This window comes from Spermophilus citellus (genome assembly GCF_964194105.1).
Source record: "Spermophilus citellus genome assembly, chromosome: 10".
Lineage (NCBI taxonomy): Eukaryota > Metazoa > Chordata > Mammalia > Rodentia > Sciuridae > Spermophilus > Spermophilus citellus.
Window position 1 is genome coordinate 31,621,511 of NC_138197.1, and position 24,180 is coordinate 31,645,690.

The following is a 24,180-nucleotide window of genomic DNA, read 5'->3' on the forward strand; positions in this document are numbered from 1 at the left end:
CTTTTAAATATAACACTCTTAGCTATGAGTGTTTGCCCACTAAGGTACCAGGGCCGTGAGGGCAAGGACTTCAAATTGTTGACTGCTCTAGCCTCAGATTCTGACACTAAGCAGTTAGTAAACGTTTGTTGCAAAGTGAGTTACAGTTCATTATGAAAATCTATTATGAACTCCCCTGATTGCACTCCCCCCGCAAAAAAGGTGAATTCCCACAGCATTTAGTTTTTTTAAAAAAATCTTTATTTTATTTTATGTGGTGCTGAAGATCGAACCCACGCCCCGCGCATGCCAGGTGAGCGCCTTACCGCTTGAGCCACATCCCGAGCCCACAGCATTTAGTTTTAATGCTATCTTAATTGTACGTGATTCTCAAACAAGATTGTCAACTCCCCAGGGAAGAAACTACACTTTGCTGAACGAATAGAATAGTAGGTGCTGAATAAATATTACTTTAGTAAATGAGTGTTACCACAAGCTTGTACCATGATCTGCTCAGAATCCCTCTGGGTTCAGCTTTATTTTAGCCGAAGCAGAATTGAGGTCCACCCTATTAACAGTAATAATCCCTTTCTGACTTAAAAAAAAAAAAAAAACCCTAACAAATAATTATAATGCCCATTTTACAAAAAACAAGATTGAAGATTTAAGTGATTCCTGTCCGCCAACCCCAATCATAAGCAGCAGCAAAGGATGCTTTTAAACATTTAAATATTTAAATAGATGACATATATCTTTAGTTTATAATTGTAGTTTGAATCTTTTTAAAGGTGTTTACTCCCTTTATCACATTTTTTTAGGCTCAGGACCAAGTGTCTGTTAATTAGCAACAGTTGGTAAGATGAAGGACTTAAAGGGTCAGGTGTGTCCTGCCTGGGTTTTATTATTATTTGGTACTGAACCCATGAACTTGATCATGCTAGGCAGGCACTCTACCACTGAGCTACCCTCCTAGTCCTTTTTATTTTGAAACATTCTTTTTTTTATTTTTTTTAAAGAGAGAGAGAGAGAGAGAGAGAGAGAGAGAATTTTTTAATATTTATTTTTTAGTTCTCGACGGACACAACATCTTTGTTGGTATGTGGTGCTGAGGATCGAACCCCGGCCACACACATACCAGGTGAGCGCGCTACCGCTTGAGCCACATCCCCAGCCTTGAAACATTCTTTATTGCCTAGCCTAGCCCCAAACTTGCAGTCCTCTTGCCTTAGCCTCTGCAGTAGCTTGGATTACAGGCATGTACCACCATGCCTGGCTGCTGCATGGGTTATTGATGACTGATTCAAGAAACTGACTTTTGGGCTGGTATAAAAAAGTGGAAGAAATAACAGCTCACTCTTGCTGAGGCTGGTTTTGAACTCAGCAATCCTCCTGCCTCACCCTTCCAAGCTGCTGGGATTACAGGCATGGGCTACCATGCCTGTTAATATTTTTTTAAAATATTTATTTTGTAATTGGACACGATACCTTAATTTCACTCAATTATATCTTACACGATGCTGAGGATCGAACTCAGGGTCCCCTGCGTGGGAGACTAGCATTCTACTGCTGAGCCACAACCCCAGCCCCTCCCCCAGCCCATCAATATTTCATCATAATTTTTTTTAATATTTTTTTTTTAAAGAGAGAGTGAAAGAGGAGAGAGAGAGAGAATTTTTAATATCTATTTTTTAGTTCTCGGCAGACACAACATCTTTGTTGGTATGTGGTGCTGAGGATCGAACCCGGGCCGCACGCATGCCAGGCGAGCGCGCTACTGCTTGAGCCACATCCCCAGCCCTCATCATAATTTTTTAAATGCTCCCATAGCATCTTTGTTTTTTTAAATTATCAAATTCACCATTTCAGCAATTTTAAAGTGTACAATTCGGTGGTTTCTGTGTATTCACAATTTTGTGCAACCATCTGCACTAATACTGATCATTTCCTTCTCTCTCCAAAAAGAATCCTTTACCCATTAGCAGTCACTCTCAATTCTCCCTTTCCCCATCCCCTGGCAATCAGTAATCTACTTTCTCTCTATGGGTTTGCCTATTTGGGGCCATTTCATATGAAAAGAATCAAACAATATGTGATCTTTTGTGTCTGACTTTTTACATAGAATGTATTCACGATTCATCCATGTTGTAGCATGTATCAAAATTTATTTCTTTCTAATGGTTAATTACATTTAAAAAGTGGAAGAAAATAATAGTAATCTCAGTAAGTTCTGGTTCTCCTGTTTTTCTGTGTACATAATTAGCTAGCTACTTCAGAACCTAAATGCCTTTGTCAACCCTGCTCCTGCCCTTGTTGTTAAGAAGCAAGTTTTAAGTGCTTTTAACTCCTTAGAGCAAAGCTTTAGAGCAATAAATGGGCATGGGGAGGAGGGCTGTTTATTTTAGCCATGGGTTCTCCAGCTGGCACACTCTTTCCATCTTGAGTCACTTCCACACCCTGAGCTCTGAGAGATTCCTCCTCTTGGGGGCTTCCCCATTCCCTGGTTAGGTCTGAGCCACAATGGTGAGCATTCCAGAAACATGCTTAGGAGAAACCTGGCTAAGTCATTTGATCTATGGCCCAGGAGGCAAAGAAAGCATGGTGATGAGATGCTTTTTCCAGTGGTTCCTCTCTTGTGTGGCCTTAAGAACCTTTCAATTCCCCAAAAAGCCATATGGCTCTTGTTTTGTGAGTCTTCTATTACTTGCAGCCTTCTGAGGTCCTTCCAAGGCCCCATAGTTTGTTTCAATTACAGGAGAGAATTGTTAGGGTCTGTTCCCCAGGACTTTATACTTCATGTCATTTCTTTCTTGCTTTTTTTTTTTTTTTTTTTTTTGCTGTACTGAGAATTGAACCCAGGGCACTTTGTCACTGGATTATATCCCCAGCCCTATTTATTTTTTATCTTTAAACAGGGTCTCATTAGGTTTCCCAGGCTGAACTTGAACTTACTGTCCTCCTTCCTCAACCTCCTAAATTGCTGGGATTACAGGCATGCATGGTAGTGCCTGGCACCTCGTGCCTTTTCATGGTTAGCATGACAATGTGACTTAGTCTGGGTTAATTCTTCTAGAACAATCTAGAAATCTAGGATGTCTCCTTTCTTCTCTCTTTCCAGCCATTTGACTTCCCATGGGGAAGGTAGCATTTAGGGAGAGGGAACAGGTAAGAATTTCCAGTGTCTTGCTGGTATATTTTAATTTATTTAAATTTAGCGAAACAGCAGTCTAATCAGGGGATAATTAATTCCCTCATCATTAGGGGCCTTCATGTGTGCCTTTTGCATATGGATGAGCTTCAGGGTCACACTGTCCCTTTGAAGGGAGACAGCTGCTGAAGGTGAGAGCCCAGTAAGCTCTCTAGGCACTTGAGACAAGTATTTTTCTGTGCCAGTGTTCCTCCCTCCACTCCCCAAGAACTGGATTCCTATGGGGAAAGCAGAAAAGGTTCATGGGTGTAACTTTCCCAGCCTCCTCAGATTCCTCACAGCCCATCAGCATCTCAACTGTACCCTCAGGTTCCATCCAGCCCTCTCTTCCATTAGCTGCATGTTGTGATCTTTTGGGGTGGGGGTGGGGGGGTTAGGTTGATGCAGCCCTCCTCAGAAGGTTGTTTGCCTTGCACCTCTGCTTTACGTTGGTTCATCAGTGCAGGGCCCTGTTTGCTTCTTTTCCCTGTAGCAGTCTTTTTTGAGGGAGTTTGATGCCCTAACATACATTCTGCTCCAGTCCGGAGAAACAGACTTCTTCCTCCTCACAATTACTGTTATATGCTACAGGGACTCAGGGAGGCTCTCTAACACCTAAAGCACATACCTACTAACATGTGCATTCCCAATTCTAGTGTCAAAGATAAACACATGGAGGCAGGTACAGTCCTAGGCAGCCCACACTGTCCTCTTGTATACTACACTATCTCCTAACCTCCCTGGGGCTACCCCATTTCCAGGGAGCAGGTGGGGCACAGATGGGGGTGGGGAATGGGACCTGGGTGGTTACCATGGCAACAGAGCCTAGCAACAGCTGAGAAGATGATGTGTGGGCTCTCATAGGATTGTTACAAGAGCCAAACCTAGAATTGGGGCCTCAGAGGTGACTGATCCCAGCTGGGCAGCCTGTGTTCCCTCCCCCAAACACACCCCTTGATTCCACCCCCACACCCCAGTAGTCCCTCTTTCTCAGAGAGGGCAGAGTAGGGAAAGCTAATGAGCTAACCACAGGGCTTCTAATGCTGCACAGCTTTTGGGGGGCAGCTATGGGTGGGGGCAGGTTAGGGAGCAAAACTGAAAATAAAAGAAGCAGGGCGGTTACATTTCCTATGGCTCAGTTACATTCCTTTTCCTTTGCTCCATTTTTCTTTTCCTTTCACCCTTTCCCTCCATCTTTCTTAGAAGCTCTCTCTATTCCTTTTCTGGATTAGTCCATTGCCTTTCCTCCTACATAATTTTCGCCCTTTTCTCTCATCTTTCTCTTGGTATCTCCTGACCTTCACTGACAAGGAACAAGCAAGCCACGCTTCTGATTCTAGTTTTTCTCTTCCACTGGTGCTCCTGAGGACTTTCCTGTTCAGTTCCTTTTCCCTTACTTTCATTCTGTCCCAAGTTAAAACCCTCATCAGTCCCCTGCTCTAGGTAGGCAGGCCATATCACATCCAGCCTGGAAGAATTTTCCACCTCATCCTTATTTTCACTCTTCTTTCCTGCCCACCCCCTTCTCCTCCTCTCTACAGCGGTGATAAGGCAGAACCAGGGGATTCAAGTATCTTGCAAAGGCTTTATTTGAAAATTTTGAAACTTACATCCCACAAGAATTCAAGATTATCACCACAAGAAGAAAGAGATAATACAAAAATATATATCACAGCATAGGAGCCAGGTAAGAGGGGAAGAAGGTAGATGGAAAAACTGGTGGAAGTAGGGAAGGACCTGAGGAGAGGGAGAGGGCAGAAGGTAAAAGGAGAAGAATGAAGGAGGGAGGAAAGGAGAGGAAAGGGTAGATGTGGAGGCAGAGCTCCGGATGGCCTTGAACCAGCTGGCTCCAGTCCCTGGCAGCCTAGGTGGAGTGAGGGAGGCCCTATGAGAGGCTGGGAAGTGGAGAACTGGCTCTGGGGCTCTGAATTCCAGAGAGGCACGCACACACGCACATGTGTGTGTGTGCGCACACACACACACACACACACACACACAGAGCCAGGACAGACAAGACAAAAGGGACTTGGGAGGGAGGGAAGGGCAACTGGGAGTCCCTTTCTCATGTAGTGCAGCAGGCAACTCCCCAAAATCCATCTCTCAGACAACAGAATTAGCATTGGGGCCTCACTACCCACTTTCCTGTGGGGGAGCCCTCCAGGTAATACCAGCGCCCTTGGAGTGGTATGAAAAGACAGTGAAACTCATGACATGGAATGTGATGGGGCCATGACAGATGAGGGCATGAGGAGCCCCCAGCTCACTTCCCACCCACCTCTTGGGCAGCATGCAGGGGCCACAAAAACTAGACCAGTGGGCATGAGCAGAGAGTGAGTACGCAACACTAAGCCACAACATTGGGCCAGAAATGCTCAGGAGAGGTGAGGTGTGCATGAAACATGGACTCAGCAGAGACTGAGCCAAGGAGGGAGAGAGAAAATGTGAAACAAGAGGGAGAATGTGAGCAGTCAGCTGAGCAAAGAGATGTGGATGGGGAGAGGGTATAGAAGAGTAGCCATAAGGAGCATGAGTATGTGCAGTGGCCTATGAGGGTGGAGGTGAATGTGCAAGGCTTTCATGTGAGTGTGCGAGAGTAGGGATGGGGGACCCAAAGTCACAAGTATGTGAAACCCCCAACTGCAGGAGGGTAGGCAAGTATGCTTGCCCATGGGGCCAGTGAGTGTTCCAGGTGGTGTGCAAGGGCAGGAGCCCGGAGCCCCTGTGGCCCCAGCTGCCCCACCCTCAGTGGATGGCGGCTATGCAGGCCTCTTGGCCTCCTGCTTGGCAGCACCCCAACATGGGGGGGGGCATCACAGATTCACCAGGGGAATCCTGAGAGGAAGAGGGAAAGGGCACAGTCAGGAACCAAGAGGTAGGCCACAATCGAAGGGGAAGTTCAAGACAGAAAAGGGGCTCAGGGTTAAGAGGGCAGAGTAGGAATTAAAGGTCAGCATGAGAATAGGACACAGAGCCTGAGAAAGTGGGAGAAGGAAGGGCCCGCCCTAGAAAGGAGCTGGCCTGGTCCCCCTTAGGAAGGCTTGGGACCAGACCAAGAAAGAGAGCCAAGGGCTGTGAAAGACCAGGCTACCCACCAAGGGAACACCCCCATCCCAGCTCTGGAAGCCTAAGTTGCCTTCCCTCCTCACCCTCCCATCCCATTGCCCCTGCCCTCACCGGTTCAACTGGAAGGCTGGAGCCCCCTTGGGCTGGGGCATCCCAAGCCGGGGTCCCCCTCGGGGCTCCTCATGGTCAGGGGTGGGGGTGGGCGAATCCCCGAAGGCCCCCAGCACAGTGACTCCAGCTGGGGACAGATCCGTCAGTGGCTGCTGGCTCTCCTCCTGCCTTAGGGCACCTTGCTGCCCGGAAGGTCTGCGCCGCTTCTGGCTGCGGTCCCAGCTGGTGCATGGGAAGGAAAGAGGTCCTCTCACACACTCAAGTAGCCCCCATTCTGGGCCTATAGCACTGGTCACCCCAGCCTTTCCAGGGACTTCCAACATCCTACGGTAAAGAAACTGGCCTCTGACAGTTCCCTATACTAAATCTCCTGGAACTATAGGCCCATAAAACCATTCCCAGGGGGCTCAGGAATGTAGATCATGCTCCCAAACTGATCCAGATCCACAAGATTAGTATCCTCTTCCCCACCAACACAGAACACCCTAAATTTGCCCACTCCCCCATGCATGGCAAGAAAAGCAATTTCTCTTCTCCATAGCATGTGGCACATTTAGTTCTAGTTCAAAGTCAGCTAATGACCTGGACACCTGAGTCTAATGATTCTTTCAGTAAAGTGTGAAGGACTGAGTGACCCAATATTAAATACGTGCAAAGAAAGCTCCAGATTTTCTTCCTCCTGCCTGGTAGCTCTAAGAAAGAGCCTTGTAGCCTGGATCACTTTTTTTGTCTTGGAGAAATGTCCCCTCAAAGCCCCCAGTACACATAAATAATGCCCCTTTCCTCCCAATATCCTTGAACTTCTCTGTAAGAAAGAATCTGCCCTGATTCACTGTTTTCCCCTACTCAAATCACTACCTTTCCCAAGGTCTTGCCTTCATCTACTATTTCCTACCCCAACCCCAGCAAAATTGCTGCTCTTGTCCCCTTCCTGTTCCAGCCTCCAAATATTTGCAAACATTCAGTCCCCATCCACCATCAACCTTCTCCCCGCCAGCTTACCAAAACTTGAAGATGATGCCAGTAGCCACAAGAACAATGATGATGGAGATTGTGATTGTGACATAGAGCTGGGGGTCCACACCTGATTGGGGTGGGGAGAAAGTTGTAGGGAGGCCTGAGGAGGTAGGAGCCAAGAGGCAGTGGGGATGGGGTTAGACTAAGGAGTATTGACGTATGAACCCACATTGCTCAACTCTTTCTGCTTCTCTGAAGCCTCCCTCTTTATTCTTATCACCAACTTTCCCAAGTTCTCAGCTATTTTCCACTTTCCCAAATGTATTTCACCTAACGTTACATGTATATGTGATTAGGATGAGGAACCAATATCAGAGAGAACATACCTCTCTGCATAAAAATTAGAGGGTGGAGGTGTCCTAGTCTCTGCCCTCTCCTGACCCTATACCACTGGCCCCATCCCTCTACTGGCACTCCCTGAGCCAAGATATCACCCTTGTCGGTCTTTTTCACTGTGGTGTACTTCTATCTGGATACTCCCCCTGTATCAAGGTCCAGCTCAGATGTCAATTCTCTGAAGGTGTCCTAATCCCCTGGCATAAGTATTCTCTTACTTCTCTATTTTCCTAACAACAGGCTGTTTCTGCCTCTGTTAGAGCATTTATTATGTTGACTCATCCCTGAGTGTTTACACATCTGTCTTCAGTGGACCTGCATTCCTTGAGGGCTCAGAAAACATCTTCATCTCTGCATCCATGCCAGGATACAGCCTGACACATTCACTGAAAAAACTTAGATAAGGCCTCCCTTAGAGTCTTCAACCAGCCTCCCCACCCCTCATATCCCCACTATTCTTGCCCCCTCACCTTCTCCATGCCCCCACAGGAATGGCCTCAGGGTAGCAGGTGTTTCTCCAAGGATGAGCCCATCTCCATCATCCCGCATGGAGTCTGAGTTGGGATGTGGAGTAGCCAGCCCATGGGGGGCTGCAAAACCATAGTCCAGGGGCAAAAATCCAGGATTGACTGAGTTGGGGTCCCCCCCATCCTCTCGAGACACTGTGGGGCCCCACACAATAGCCCAGGGATACTGAGATGAAGGAGGTCCCTCCTCAAAGCCTGATGGGGTAGCAGGGGGCGCAGTGCCTGGCAGAATTTGCCGACGTGATCTTGGTACCCGAGGGGACCGACTTGGTGGAGGTGCCCGCTCCCAAATGCACACATGTCGTGGAGCTGAGGGGCCACCCCGGGCACATGGGGGGCGGGCAGGGGCTGGTGGGGTTCGAGGGGAGGAGGAGGAGCCCTGAGCAGGCTGTGGGAGGGGCAGTAACAGCAGTGGCCAGAGAGGAAGGACATGGGACAGCAGCAGAGCAGGCCTGCAAGAAGGGAGAGAAAATGGGTGAGACACAGGCCAGTGTAGGGGTGTGGACCTGTGTAGGGGGGAGGACATGCTCACACTAGAAATCCCAGGCTGCCTCCCTCCAGGTTTCTCTGAGAGCAGGCAGGCTTTGGATAAACTCTGGCCTCTTTTCCCTTTTGTCTTAGGGGCTAGGTCCCAGGATGGAAGGCCATGGATGGGCCTAGGTAGGAAAGGGCCAAGCCCCCAGGGAAAGTGGTCTCCAAGCTCCCCCTGCTGGGCCAAACTTACCACATCCTGGACTCCATGTCTGAGGTCTTCCTCAGCTGTGACCCAGATTTTCAGCCTTTACTGGGGGAAAAAAGGGTGGTCACACCACAGCCCTACTTCCCCAGCTCATTCATCTACCAGTTCTATTCCCATCTCCCCTCCCAGGGTGAATGGCTGCAAGGCATGCTTCTGACTTCCAGGATCCGCTGATGCTTAACATTCTTTTAGGGGAAAATTAAAAAAAAAAAAAAAAAAAAAACCCTTCCAAAGTAGTTCCCTCACTAGCCCCTAGCCCCATTTACAACTTCCCAGGTCCCTGTTACCTCCCTGCCCCAAGGTCTACTCTTTCTTCTCTGGCTTCCTTCCTTCTCACTTCCTCTGCCCACAGCTTAGGCTTTTCTTGGATCTTAATTTAGAGCCAAGAACCTTGTGATTCCTTGAGCACCTACCGCTAGGGAGGGAGTCTCAGGGTTGGGGGAGGGAAGGGAAGGCAATCCCAGCAAATATGTGCGTGTGTTTGCACAGGAGAGCCTTCCAACCCTCCCACCCCACTTGTAGTCCTAGGCATTTGTCTTATGATCTACCCTGGGAGTCATCTGCATCTTCAGGAGAGAAAGAGGAAGAGAGGGAGAAATAAAAGGAAAGAGAGATGGGTGGGAGAAAAACTACAGAATATAATTTTGCTCTTAATGTTTAATCATCCAAATGCATAGGTACCCTCTAAAGAGAGGTTGAGTTGAGAAGAAGCCACCCACTCAAATGTAGCTCTCCTGGGTAGAGTCTTCGGAGAATCTGGATGGTTGGTTTTGAAAGAGGGGCATGTTCTCAGAGCTGAGGGTGTTAGATCCAGGGGGCAGCCTCCCCACAGTGAATAAAGACATGATATATGTGTTTTAAAATATGGACATTGAATACCCTCGGAGAACAGCAAGGGAATAAGATAAGCAAGTATGGGCAAGGGAATGGGGTAATGGACAGTGGGGAGAGATGGGAAGTGGGTGAAGGCTGGGAGAGGGAAGGCTGGTCAAGCGTGGAAAGAGAGGAGAGAGACAAAAAGGAAGTTAAGCCTAGGTTGAGTGCAGGGTAAGGGAGAGCAAGCAGCCCTAAAAAGGAATAGACTGGGGAGAGAAGTGGAGAGAGTGGGTACACAAGACCAGAAATGCTGAGGAAGCTAAAGGGAGAAAAGAATAGGATAAAAGGTCAGGGAGGGGAAACAGAGCAAAAGAGGCAAGGGGCAGGAAGAGGAAGAGGAAGGGTCCAGGTAGAATAGTCAGAGAAGTGAGAGTAGAAGGGGAAGGGAGAGAGAAAGATGGATAGATCAGGGATAGAGAGAAATAAGTGAGAGAGGAGAGAAAACTGAATACAGAAGACATAATGAAGAAGGGACTGGGGGACAGAGAAACAGGGAACGGCAAAGATGGAGGAGTTGGAAATTTAAAGGGATATGGAGACAGGGCTGGGGCATGGTGAAAAGGGATAAGGAATAGAAGTGAGAGGGCTGGGTCCATGGTGGGGAGAATGAGGCTAGAGGAGGGAAGGGAGCAATGGTAGAGGAAACCAGTGGAGCGGAGAAGGGCTCATCTGTGGCCACCTGACTCCAGGACCCAGTTGTCCCTCCGCCTGATGCATTCCCTACCACAGTCAACTCCAGTGCCAGCACCCCATACCCCTTTGGTCACCCCCTCCAGGAAGCCCGCAGTACCCCGGCTGGCGCGCCACCCCCACAACTCTCCTGCTCCTCACCGACCTGTTGTGCGCAAGAGAGGAGCTGGGGGTGGGGCGGGAGCCTTGGGGTGCGGGAGCCGGTCCCCATCCCCAGCATTGCGCCTAATCCCGCCCATCCTACGGGCTCCCGCTCCCGGACAGGGCTGGAAAGCGGTGGGAGTGGGGAAAACCAGGAAAAGGTGGTCGGCAAAGGGAGGGAGTGCCTTAAGCGAAAAGGGGACCCAAGGCAGAAAGATGCACAGAGCCTGCGGGCAGAGTCAAAGGCTGAATGGAAGCAGCCGCGAAGACGATGACTGCTGCACCAGGGAGAGCAGGATGGAGTCCGGACAGCAGAGGAATGGAGGGCAAGGTGGAGAGCCAGCTCTTGGGGGTTGGAGCTTGGGCCCGACGAGGGTCGTGCAAAAGGGCGCGGGCCGGAAAGGGCAGGGCTGGGCTCCCTCCGGGTGGGGACGTGAGGGTCCCCTTCACTCACCTGCATGCTTAGTGCGGAGATAAGACGACTGCAGGCATTCGAGGTTGCGCCGGACTCGGGGGTCGCAGAAGCAGGTGGGGCACGAGGCATGGTCGGGAGGTTTGGCCCGCTGCAAGGCGCTGGAGCCGGAGGGAGGCGGGCGCTCGGGGCGCGGGGCGGTGGCGGCGGGAGATGCTCGCCTCGGCTGGGTTCGACTCAGCTCGGCTGTGCTCGGCGAGGCTTTTACGGCTCGGTCTCCGCCTCTACCCCTCCTGTCTGTAGGCCACTTACGGGTTAACCCTCCTGCTGCCGCGCTGCAGAAGTGGAGACCAGCGTTTTCAGGGTGGAGGACTAGAGAAGGCAGCGAGAATTTGAAGGGGGACGACTTCCAGTTCTTCGGGTTCTGATGGTGGGCTTCCCGCCCTTCACCGAACTCCAAAGACACACACGATTGCCCCAGGTAGTTATGAGATTTTGAGTCACCCAATATTCCTGAGTACTCAACTCTATGTTGCCCTGGTAGAGAAGGGCCGAGCTCAAGCCTTGGGGATATAATGCAGAGAGGGATTGAGGAAAAGACCCTACAACATCATTGGAGTATCTCAACAGCGTATCCCCTATTTATCGCTGACTCTGCTACAAGGCATTCTCCCTGAAGCAACCCAAATGATCTTTAAAATAAGTGGATCAGGTCCCAATTACTCTACTTGGCTTTTCCAGTACTCACAATATCCAAACTCCTTACTGTGACTTACAGGGCCGCATAAAATCTGGTCCCTGGGTGTATCTGATTTTCTTCCCTAAAGATCTCTATGTCTCAGCCTCAGTGGATCTGATCTAGAAGACAAACTGAATCTACCTCATAGCTTTTACGTTTGCTCTTCCCACTATCTGGAATTCTTTTCCTTGACATTTCACAATGACTCACCTTTTTTATTCCAGTTTCATTTAGCTCCAGTGTTTTCTGGCAGGCCTTCCCTAAACTCTCTACCAAATGTAGACTTCCCTAGCCTTACTCCCAACCTATCATGCCCCATACTCTTCTTTTATGTTACGGCTGTTTGTCCTTGTTGCATTTCTAGGATACTGCACTCTTCCTAGTTGCCATCCACTGGCTGTTCTTTCTTAGTCTTCCTCAGCTCTGGCCTCTAAATATTGGAGCCTTCTAGGGCTTGGCCTTCTCTTTCTACATTCTCTGTCCAGTGATCTCATCCAGTCCCAGGGCTTAAATACTATGTAAATGTCAGTGAGTCCTAAATTTATATCCAGAGCACCAGACACATATATCCAACAGCCTACTTGACATCTCCACTTGGATGTCTAATATCATGAAAAATTAATGTGACTGGAATAGATGTCTTGAATGCTCCCACCCGAAATCCATTGCTTTCCCAGTGTTCCCCATGCAGGGACATGACAATTCCTAGTTAAGGTTAAAACCTAGGATAGTTTTTTTTCACTGATTTCTTCCTTTAGTTTAGTTCCCCAGCAAGTTCTATGGGCTCTGCATCCAACATATGTCCTAAATTCATGCCCTTTTCTTCATCTTTGTTGCTATAGTCCTGGTCCAAACTATCAACTCTCATGTGGAATATCACAATAACTTCCTTACTGGTCCCTCATTTCTGGCTTATCCTTTACAAACTAGTCTCCACAATATTAGTAATACTTCAAAAATCTAAATCATATCATGCTTTTATTTGTTTAAAAGTTCAAGTGGCTTTTTATTATACTTAGAATAAATCTGAACACCTTGTAAGGAGAAGCCCACCAACTTGTACTCCCATTCATACACAAAGACAAATCAGACTTCTTTGTGTGGGCTGGGGACAAGTAGTAAGGAATCAACCCAGAGCTTTATATATACTGGGCAAGCACTCTACCACTGTACTACAGCCTCAGCTCTTTTATTTTTTTATTTTGAAATAGTCTCATTAAATACCCCAAACTGGAATCGAACTTGTGATTTCTCCCATCTCAACCTTCCAATTACCTAGGTTTACAGGCCTGGGCTACCACACCTGGCTCAAATCAGATTTCTTACTGTTCCAGAACATCAGAAATTATCTTCTTAACAACCCTGCACTTTGAGTCCCTTTTCCTGAAATATTTTGCTACCCCTTTCTCCATCTTTACCTGATTGACTTCTTGCCATTCAGATCTCTACTCCAAATCTAAAGTGGGAGGCTAGGGGCATATCTCAGTAATAAAGCATTTGTCTAGCATGCACAAGGCCCTGAGTTTAATGCCCAGCACCACAACACACACACACACACACACACACACACACACACACACACAAATCTAACGTGGTCCCCAAATTCTGCTTCATCATTGTTTCATTGTCTTTCAGACCCATTGCTTTCTGGAATGATCTTATATCTCTTTAATGTCTGTTCCCACATACGCTTGAGATCAAAGACTTCATTTTTCTTGTTCACCCTAGATCCCAACTACACCCTATACTACCAACTACAGTACCATGGCACATGGCAGATACTCAATATTTATTGCTTAGTGAACTCCTTCTAGGACCCTTGCCCACTCTAAACTCTTTTCCTTTTCTCCTCTGCTCTTATCTTGAATTTCCTATCTATCTGCCTGCTCTCCCTGATCTCTGCCCACAGCTTCAGGTTGAGTCTTTGCTGACATGCACACCCCTCCAGGCTCTCCCCCTTCCTATGCTGCATTATTACCATCATTAGCCTGGCACTGCTGCCTCCCGGAAGGAAGCCTGCTATTCTGACCAGCATCTGCAATGACTGTCCTCCTCCTTGCCTGTCCCTGACAGCCCTTCTTTTGAGGTCAAATACCAAATGAGTGAGCCATCCTCTCAGTGTCTCCCAGTGGCACATTAGATGGGAATGGGACCATGGAGCCATGTGAGGTAGTTTGTGTGAAACCTGCCACATCTTTGTCCAGTGAACCTAGTGCATCCTGAGGATATGCTTTCAGTGAACTCATTGTGTGACTGATGTGGACCAATCACATTTATCAGATAAATAGTCACTTTAGTATAAATACCTTTTACAGCTGGGCATGGTGGCACATACTTGTAATCCCAACAGCTTGGGAGGCCAGAGCAGGAGGACTTCAGGTTCAAAGCTAGCCTCAGCAATTTATTGAGGCCCTAAGCAATTTAGTGAGAACCCTGTCTCAAAATTTAAAAAATAAAAATAAGAAGGTCTGGAGATGTGGTTCAGCCTTTGGGTTCAATCCCTGGTACACCCCACCCCTAAATTTAAAAAAAAAGTCACCACTGCCTTTGTAGAGTTTATTATTTAGTTAGGGAGACAAATATAGAGTGATAGCCTGGGGCATGGCTTAGTGGTAGAGTGGCCCTGGGTCCAATCCCCAGTAGTCCTCTGACTCTATGGTATCTTTTTTTTTTTTAAGTTTTTTTAGTTGTAATTGAACACAATACCTTTATTTTATTTATTTATTTTTATGTGGTGCTGAGGATCAAACCCAGGGCCTTGCATGTGCTAGGCAAGTGCTCTACTGATGAGCCACAACCCCAGCCCTCTATGGTATCTTTATCATCACCTCTGGACTCAGGTATATGATCTTAGTATCTGTCAAGGTGAATTTCTGTTTTCTGTCTTCAATGTCCAATGTCCTGAACTCTTCTCCCTTTCAGCTAATCTTGTTTGCTTCTTTTCTGAAAAAAAATAGAAAAAAGCAGAGAAAATCTTTTCCACTTCTACCACCACCTCCCAGCCCTGTTGCTCCTTCTATGTGAATTCTAGACCCTGTCACCCACTCAAATATATTACTTCAGTGACTGTCCCTCCCTCTTCTGCAGCACCACTTTTCTCTTCCTGACTTGATTATTGCCAACAGCATGCAAGCATGCTGTAATTTCTCCCACCTTAAAACAAATCCTCGGGCTGGGGTCATGGCTCAGTGGTGGAATACTTGCCTCACACATGCGGGGCCCTGGGTTCAATCCTCAGCACCACATATAAATAAGTAAAATAAAGGTATTGTGTCCAACTATGGCTAAAAAATAAATACTTGGAAAAAAAAATTCTCCTCAGCTATGTGTTTGCCTCCAGCATCTGCGCTGCTCTGCTTCCCATTACAGCAAAGCTTTCTCAGAAGATGGCTTCCATTTGCCCTCTCTACATTTCCTCCCTACCATTCCTTCACTTTCTCTCTGGTCAACTCAAATATAAACAGTTTAACTTTCAAAATTCATTATTTTGGTAATAACTGGTAACACATTGGCATGTTTAAAGTAAGCTTTAAATATATAGAAAGGTATAGAGTGAAAGTTTTCACCCCACCCAGTTCCCTTCCAATTCTCATCCCTGATCTCAGTGTGGCTCATTTCTATGTATTCTTCCAGAGTTTCTTTATGTATACATAAAGCAAATAGCAATATAAATTTTCTCTCCCCCGCTCTTTTTTCTTTTTTATATGCAGCATTGGAGGTTGAACCAAGGGGTGCTTTACCTTAAGTTAGATCCCAGCCCTTTTTGTTTTTTATTTTGTGACAGGGTCTCACTAAGTTGCTGAGGCTGGCCTCGAACTTGCAATCCTCCTGCCTCAGCCTCCCAAGTTGCTAGGATTGCAGGTGTGCATCACCACACCCAGCTCATTTTAACCAATTTTAAGTGTACAGTTCAATGGTATTAAATACATTCATAATGTAAAGACATCACCATCATCTCCATAACTTTTCATTTTATAAAACTAAAACTCCAGGGGATATAGCTCAGTTGGTAGAGTGCTTGCCTTGCATACATGCACTAGGCCCTGGGTTCAATCCCTAGCACCACAAAAAAAAAAAAAAAAAAAACCCTCCATACTCATTAAACAATAACTCTCCAGTACTGCTCTACTCTCCTCAGCCCCTGGCAACCACCAATCTACTATCTGGCTCTATGATTTTGATCACTGCCTAACTCAAGGACTAACTTTGCCAGTGACTTTCATCCATGGGATTCCTTCATCCTCCCATCCCCTATTTTCTTTCTATAATTACTATCCCCAAACTTTTTTTTTTACCATTTTGTTATTTTAAGACTTTTTATTGTCTTTTTTTTTTTTTTTAGTTTTTTGTTTGTATGTTTGTTGTTTTTGTTTTTAATCAAAGGTCCCTTACTGCTTCTGAGGCACTGAGTTAGGTCCTCAGCACCACATAAAAATAAAAAATAAAGATATTATGTCCATCTACAACTAAAAAAAATTTTTTTTAAAAAAGGAGGGGAGGGGAACCAGCTGGCACAGAGAGGGATCATCTCCACAATATTCCATTTATACACAGAACTAAACAGACAAGCACAGAGTCACTATTGGGGTTAGAAGTTGGCAGCATGGGATGGGGGAGGAACAGGTGGGAGGTAGGCATGTCAAAAAAAAATACAGTACCTCCCCACCCCAAACTGGGTGCCTGGGGGAAGACTTGGTCTGTTTCAACCCAAGAGGAATCAGAAGATCAAAAGAGTTTGAGAAGTACAGAGCCCTCTGGGATGGAGGGAGGAGGAAAGTCCAGAGGGTGGGGGTACTGTTTGGCAACTAGGGTGAAGGGAATGCCATCCTTCTGCTGGGATCCCCCCATCCCCTATAGTCTGGCAGGAAGGGGGCAGACTGCAACCCCCTAGGGCAGACCTGGGGCTTCCAGATGCTCCAGGCAGGGGATTGGAGGCGGCTCACAAAGGCTTACTCTCCAGAGAGATGATGGCACTCCCCCCAGTCTTATTTTATTGTTTTAATAATATAATTTTCTCACAAATTGATACAAGCTTAAACAATATGTTGTTCAGTCTTACTTTCAAGTTCTATAAAAATGATATTGGGACTGGGGTTGTGGCTCAGTGGTAGAGCGCTTGCTTCACACGTGTGAGGCATTGGGTTTGATTCTCAGCACTGCATAAAAATAAATAAAATAAAGGTCCATCAATAGCTAAAAAATTTTTTTAAATGACATTGCATTATATGTAGTCTTATGGAATATTTACTTGTTTTTCATTAAATATGTTTCCAAGATTTATTCATATTTTTGCATCTATCTAGAGTTCATGGGCTGAAATAAAATATGCCACCTGTATTCTTATACCAGACATAATTTCTTCTTCTATTGTAGATTTATAAATTATTTCATTTTATGTTATTATGAACATCATTGCATTTTTCTCCTGCACATATGCAAGAGTTTTTCTAGAGTGGGTCTGCTAAGTGAAGTATAAGAATAATAATCTTGAGAGAGAGTGCCAAATTGTTTTCCACTTACTCTCCTTCCATCAATCATTGAATCCTCATTGACCTACATTCTCTCCAACACTTGTATTTTTAGACTTCTTATTTTTATTTTATCAGTCCAGTAAGTATATAATAGTCTATCATTTTGATTTTGTTGATCATTTCTCTAATTACTAATACAGTTGAGCCTCTTTTTATATGCTTATTAGCTTTAAATTTTTCCTGGGAAATGCCTGGTCATTTGGGATTTTTCTTTTTTCTTTTGTTTTTCCTTATTGGTTTGTGGTTTTTAAATATATTCCAGACACTAATTTTTGTGTGTGTGTGTGTGTGTGTGTGTACTGGGGATTGAACCCAGGTCCTTTACACATGCTAGGCAAGTGCTCTACTGCTGAGCTATATCCCAAGTCCTTTTTTTTTTTTTTTTTTTTAATTTAAGACAGGGTCTCAAAATGAATTTCTGAGGCTGGCCTCCAACTTGTGATTCTCCTGCCTCAGCCTCTGGTGTAGTTGGGATTTTAGGCATGTGTCACCAGGTTTGCTGGATACTAATCTCTTAACAGTTATATATGTTGCAAATAATCAGCTCCTTTGTGAAGATATTTGGGAACTTCCAATTTTTACACAATACCTATTTAGATTATCAGAAATTCTAAAAGACTTTAAGCTTTTGCTCTCCATACTTTAGTCCTAAATCCATATAGAATTGGGTTTTTTGTGTGTATATTTCTCATTTTTTAATATTAGAAAATCAATTATCCAAGCCCGATTTATTAACCAGTCCCTTTCTTCTGCCTGATCTGCTTTGCTCTCTCTGTTATGGGTCCAAGTTCCATATGTACAAAGAGTCTATTTCTGGATAATCTAATCTATTCCATTGGTTACCTGTTAAAAATTTGCACTTTCTTTAATTTTATAGAGTAAGCTAGAATGTAGCTTGGTGCAGTGTATGTGATTTAGCATGTGACAGGCCCCAAGTTCAATTGACAGCACCAAACCAAACCAAACCAAAATAAAATTTCTATACTTTTAAAATAGATATAGATATTTCCCATAGTATACCACTGTGCCAATATACTCATGTCATTTCTTTTTTTTTTATTTTAGTGGGTACTGGGGATTGAATCCAGGGGCACTCGACCACTGAGCCACATCCCCAGCCCTATTTTGAATTTTATTTAGAGACAGGTCTCACTGAGTTGCTTAGCACTTCACTTTTGCTGAGGCTGGCTTTGAACTAGCAATCCTCCTGTCTCAGCCTCCCAAGCTGCTGGGATTACAGGCCTGCGCCATCACGCCCGGCCTCATGTCACTTCTTATTCCTTGCTCTATATGAGAATCAACTTGTCAAGTTACACAGAATTTTGATTGGAATTACATTAAACCCAAAGTCCATTTAAGATAAATTGTTATATATATATTTTTTTAAATATTTTTTTTTTAGTTGTAGGTGGTGGACACAATATCTTTATTTCATTTTTATGTGGGTGCTAAGGATCAAACCCGGGGCTTCACCTGTGCTAGGCAAGCACTCTACCACTGAGATACAGCCCCAGCCCATATTTAGGTCTTCTTAAATATCTTTCAGTGAAGTATAATTTTCTGCATCCAGATAATACACATCTTCTCTTTCATTTATTCCTAGGTGCTATTTTGATTTTTTATTATGGTTAATGTTATTTTTTTCAAGATTACATTTTCAAAGTGCTTTTTGCTGGTATGTAGAAATGAAGTTGATTGGCAATATTGATTTTAGAGTCAACAACCTTGATAAGCTCTCTCTTCTAATAATTTTTCTGTAGACTGAATTTTCTATAAAAGCAATCACATCATCTGCAAAAGATAGCAGTTTGCCTTTCCTTTTCCAATGTTATGCCTCTAATTTCCTTTTCTTGTGCTATCCCAGACCTTTAGTACAATGTTGAATACAAGCAGTAATAAGCTTGTTTCTGTTCCTGTTTTTTCTCTTCTCTCTCTTTTTTTTCTCCCCTATTTAAAGGAAGTGCTTCCGTATTTTTCCAGTAAGCATTGTGCTTGCAGCATGAAGCCTTAGATTTGATCCTCAGCACTACTAAATTAATTAATTAATAGTATTTGCTATATTGTTTTTTGTTGTGGTGGGATTTTTGTTGTTGTTGTTGTTGTTTGTTTGTTTGTTTTTGTGGTGCTGGGGATAGAACCCAGGGCCTTGTGCAAGTGAGGCAAGCACTTTATCAACTGATCTGTATCCCCAGCCATTGTTTATATGTTTGAATAACTTTATTTTACAAGTTAAGGAAGCCCCCTTCTAGTCCTAGTTTACTAAGAGTTTTGTTATGTATGGGTGTTGAATTAAATGCTGTATGTGTGTGTGAGTGTATGTGTGTGTGTCTATGTGTGTGAGAGAGAGAGAGAAAGAGAGAAAGGTGGGGGGGTGGGGAGAGGAGAGAGAGAGACTGGGGATTGAACTCAGGTATGCGCTCTACCAATGAACTACACCATCAGCCCTTGTTAATTTTTTTTTTTTTTTTTTAATTTTGAGATGGTCTCACTAAGTTGCCCAGGCTGACCTCAAACTTGTAATCCTCCTGTCTCACCCCTCCTCAGTTGCTGGGATTATAGTTGTGCAACCAGGCCTGGCAAGTTAAATGCTTTTTAAAATCTCTGTTACTGTGAAATATAATATATTCAAAGGTAAGTGCAACAAATCAAAGTATAATGCATACTTACAGAGGAAATACTAATAAATGGAATTACCACCATCGAGGCTGTGTGGTGGTTACACAGCCTCAATGGATCTGTCTGTCCTTCCCAAAGGATCTGTCTGTCCTTCCAAAGGATATGTCTGTCCTTCCCCAATCATACACTATTCCTTCCTTATCAGAGGTAAGTAGTATTCTTATTTTTATGGCAATTACTTCCTTACTTTTCTTATTAGTTTTCCCAGATCAGTATACATTCATTAATAATATAATTTTTTGCTTTTGAAGATATAAATATAATAGTATTGTATGTATTTGATATATACATGAGAGTGAATTGCTTTCACCTTGTTGGTTAATGCTACCGTCTTTTCCAAAGTGTTTTATCCAGTTGTATTCTCATTATCTATACATGAGAGTTTCTTTGCTTCGTATTCCTGTCAACAGTTGATATTTTCATACATTAATTTTAGCAATTCTGATGTACACATGATATTCATCATGGCTTTAATTTGCATTTCTCTGATTACCAATAAGGATGAGCAAAATTTTTGTTGTTGTTGTTGACCTTGTGGATTTCCTTTTTTGTGAAGTGTTAGCTTAAATCTCAAATCAGGCATGGTAGTACATGCCTGTAATCCCATAGGGTATGGAGGCTAAGGCAGGAAGATTGCAAGTTCAAAGCCTGCCTCAGCAATTTAGCCAGACCCTGTCTCAAAATAAGAAGGGATGGGGATATGGTTCAGTGGTTAAGTGCCCCTGGGTTCAATCCCTGTTATCAAAAAGAACGGACAAACGAAAAAAAGAACATTGTTTTTTGGTACCAGGGATTGAACCCACAGCACTTAATTTGTAAGTAGAAAAACATATTTCTTAGCACCCAAAAGGCACCACATCCCCAGCCCTTTATATATATATATATATACATACATACACACACACACACACACACACACACACACACACACATATATATATATATATATATAATTTTTTTTTGAGACAGGGTCTAAATTGCTTAGGACCTTGTTAAGTTACTGAAGTTGGCCTTGAACTTGTGATATTCCTGAGTTGCTGGGATTACAGGCATGTAACTGGTGTTTAGTTTTATGTTTTTCTTATAAATATCCAATTGTCACAGTATCAATGAAATATGTGTCATTTCTCTTTTGCTGAAAAGTGAAAATTCTATCATAAATCAAGTGTCATATATGTGTGAATCTGTTTTGGGACTCTAGATTATGTTGCAGTGGTCAGTTTATCTGTGCCAATACTATACAGTTTTGTTTGTTTTGCTTTGCTTTTGGTGCTGTAATTGAATGCTGGTCCTCTTGCATAATACCACTGAGCTACAACCCCAATACTCTATATGATCTTAATTATTATAGTCTTCTAATTATGAATAGATATCTGATAAAGTGAGTCTTTCCACCTTATTCCTTTTCAAAAGGCTATTCTTGGTCTTTTGAATTTCCATGTAATTTTGAAATGTCTGTGTGTCAATTCCATATGCTTACTAAAAAGTTTGTTGAGGTTTTGATTAGAATTGTACTGAATCAATAAATCATTTTAGGGAGAATTGACTTCTTTATGGTTTTGAGTCTTCTAGTCTATAAACATGATCTATCTCTGCATTTATGTTAGGTCTTCAGTGACTCAGTAAATTATAATTTACTTCATACAGAATTTATACATGTTTTGTTATATTTATACCTCAGTATTTGATATTTTTCATACTTCTCAAGTGATAATTATTTTTAAATTATATTTTGGAATTATATTTTGAATTATTCCTCTGGACTTGAAATAGAGCAGTTGCCTAGCATGCAGAACACCCTGGGTTTCATCTCCAGCACTGAAAAGATAAAAATTAAAAATGATATACACACATATTTATATTCCTTATCTTTTTGTTGCCTTATATGTTGATTTTTGCATATTTTATCTAGTGACTTTATTAAACTCTAATAATTTGTAGATTCTTTAAAATTTTCTCTATGCTTTTGTTTTCCCAGTACTGAGGATTGAACCCAGGGTGTGCACATGCTAGGCAAGTGCTCTACCACTAAGCTACATCCTCAACCCTATGATATCATATTTTCTACACATGGTAACAGCTTTTACTTCTTTTTACAAAGTATTTTGTTCTGTGGGTACATCTTCTTGCTTTGGCTGGATCCCAATTCTCCTAATGGAGACCTTTATTTTTCTTTCCACTTTCCCCTCTTCTTTTCCCATTTCTATTCCTTTCTCTTCTTTCTCACATCTGCTCCTTCTTTCTCTTTGTTCTTAATAATCTTTTTTTTCCAATTCATTTCCTTCCCTTTCTTTCTTCAAAATCTGTTTTTCTACTTACAAATTTTTTCTCATGTCCCCCTCTAATTCCTCTTTGTGGGCTGGGGATGTGGCTCAAGCGGTAGCGCGCTCGCCTGGCATGCGTGTGGCCCGGGTTCGATCCTCAGCACCACATACAAACAAAGATGTTGTGTCCGCCGATAACTAAAAAATAAATATTAAAATTCTGTCTCGGGGGCTGGGGATGTGGCTCAAGCGGTAGCGCGCTCGCCTGGCATGCGTGTGGCCCGGGTTCGATCCTCAGCACCACATACCAACAAAGATGTTGTGTCTGCCGAGAACTAAAAAATAAATATTAAAAATTCTCTCTCTCTCCTCTCTCACTCTCTTAAAAAAAAAAACAAAAAAATATTAAAAAAAAATTCTGTCTCTCTCTCTCTCTCTAAAAAAAAATTCCTCTTTGTTATAGAACCATAAATCATCAAAGCCAGACTTGACTTTACACTTAATCTCTCATTTGGTCAATACATAAGAGGAAGTACCACAAGATGGCATAATTTGCTTTAGGGTCACAGCTAGTTTAAGGCAAATCAGTAGTAGGTCCTAGATAATCTATTTCTCCCTCCTCTTTTCTCTTTTCTTTCTTTCTTTTTTTTTTTTCTTCTAAACACAGTGTTGGAATCAAATAAACATAAACTTGGATCTTAGTTCCACCACTTATATTGGCGACTTTTGACAAATAATTTAGGGCTGGAAATGTAGCTCAGTGGCAGAGCACTCAGGCTTAAGACCCTGGGTGGGTTCAATCCCCAAAAATAAATAATTAAAATTATATATAAAATCATACAAGAAAATAACTAAATTTAAAAGCATTTTAACCTCTTTGATTATTAGTGTCTTCACATGTTAACTGAGATATTAATATGCATCTCAAAATGTTGCTGTAAAGACTGAATAAATAAGCCAGTCCCAAAAAAACAAAGGCTGAATATTCTCTCTGCTATGTGATGCTAACACACAATAAGGAAGGTGGGGAGAATAGAAGTTCATTGGATTAGACAAAGGGGAATAAAGGGAAGGGAGGGGGGATGAGGGGGTCGAGAATATGAAAGATGGGTAGAATGCAATGGACATAACTTTCCTATGTTCATATATGAATGCACAATCAGCTAACTCCAAATCATGTACATACACAATAGGAAATTATACTCCATGTATGTATAATATGTCAAAATGCATTCTACTGTCATGTATAACTAAAAAGAACACATTAGAAAAAAGAATTAAATTGTGATGTTAAAAAAAAGATAATAAAAAGTGTATTGTAGGGCTGGGGTTGTGGCTCAATATAGAGCCCTTGCCTAGCATGTGTGAGACACTGGGTTTGATTCTTAGCACCACATATAAATAAATGAATAAAATGAAGGTCCATCAACAATTTAAAAAAAGTGTATTGTAAATAAAGCACCTGGCACATAATAGAACCAATATTTTTTTTCATTCTTTTTTTTTAAAACTGGGGATTGAATACAGGTGTACTTTACCACTGAGCTATATCCCCAGCCCTTTTAATTTTGAGACAGGGTCTCACTAAATTGCTTAGAGCCTTGCCAGATTGTTGAGGCTGGCCTTGAATTTGTGATATTCCTGTTTCAGCCTCCCAAGTTGCTGGGATTACAGTCATGTACTACTGTGCCAGGTTCCTCATTCTTTCTTCATGGTTTTCTCTTTCCTTCCTTTTAAAAAATGATAAGTTTATGCTGGGCACAGTGGCACACACCTACAAACCTCTTCCAGTGTTTGGGAGGCTAAGACAGGAGGATCCCAAGTTCAAGTCCACCCTCAGCAACTTAGTGAGACCCTGTTAAAAAATAAAATATAAAATGGGCTTGGCATATACC

The 24,180-nt window shown here is 43.5% G+C and overlaps 1 protein-coding gene across 1 annotated transcript; it reads right to left on the reverse strand.

The window, feature by feature from the left end:
• Positions 1-4,753: 4,753 nt before the first annotated feature.
• PIANP (PILR alpha associated neural protein) lies at positions 4,754-11,372 on the reverse strand. Its single transcript, XM_081311687.1, has 6 exons — positions 11,118-11,372; positions 8,942-9,001; positions 8,161-8,669; positions 7,340-7,421; positions 6,338-6,559; positions 4,754-5,995 (listed from the first exon to the last, which is right to left on the reverse strand). The coding sequence occupies exons 2-6, from the start codon at positions 8,956-8,958 to the stop codon at positions 5,974-5,976; spliced, it is 852 nt and encodes a 283-aa protein (XP_081167813.1). The 5' UTR covers positions 8,959-9,001; positions 11,118-11,372; the 3' UTR covers positions 4,754-5,973.
• Between the last annotated feature and the right edge of the window lie 12,808 nt (positions 11,373-24,180).

What these genes read in the sequence shown, in the direction of transcription:
- PIANP (XM_081311687.1), bottom strand. An exon ending in CCTGTGGGGGCATGGAGAAG is followed by an intron (nt 7,422 to 8,160) that starts GTGAGGGGGCAA and finishes CACCCCAATCAG; the next exon opens with GTGTGGACCCCCAGCTCTAT. An exon ending in GGCATCATCTTCAAGTTTTG is followed by an intron (nt 6,560 to 7,339) that starts GTAAGCTGGCGG and finishes CCCATGCACCAG; the next exon opens with CTGGGACCGCAGCCAGAAGC.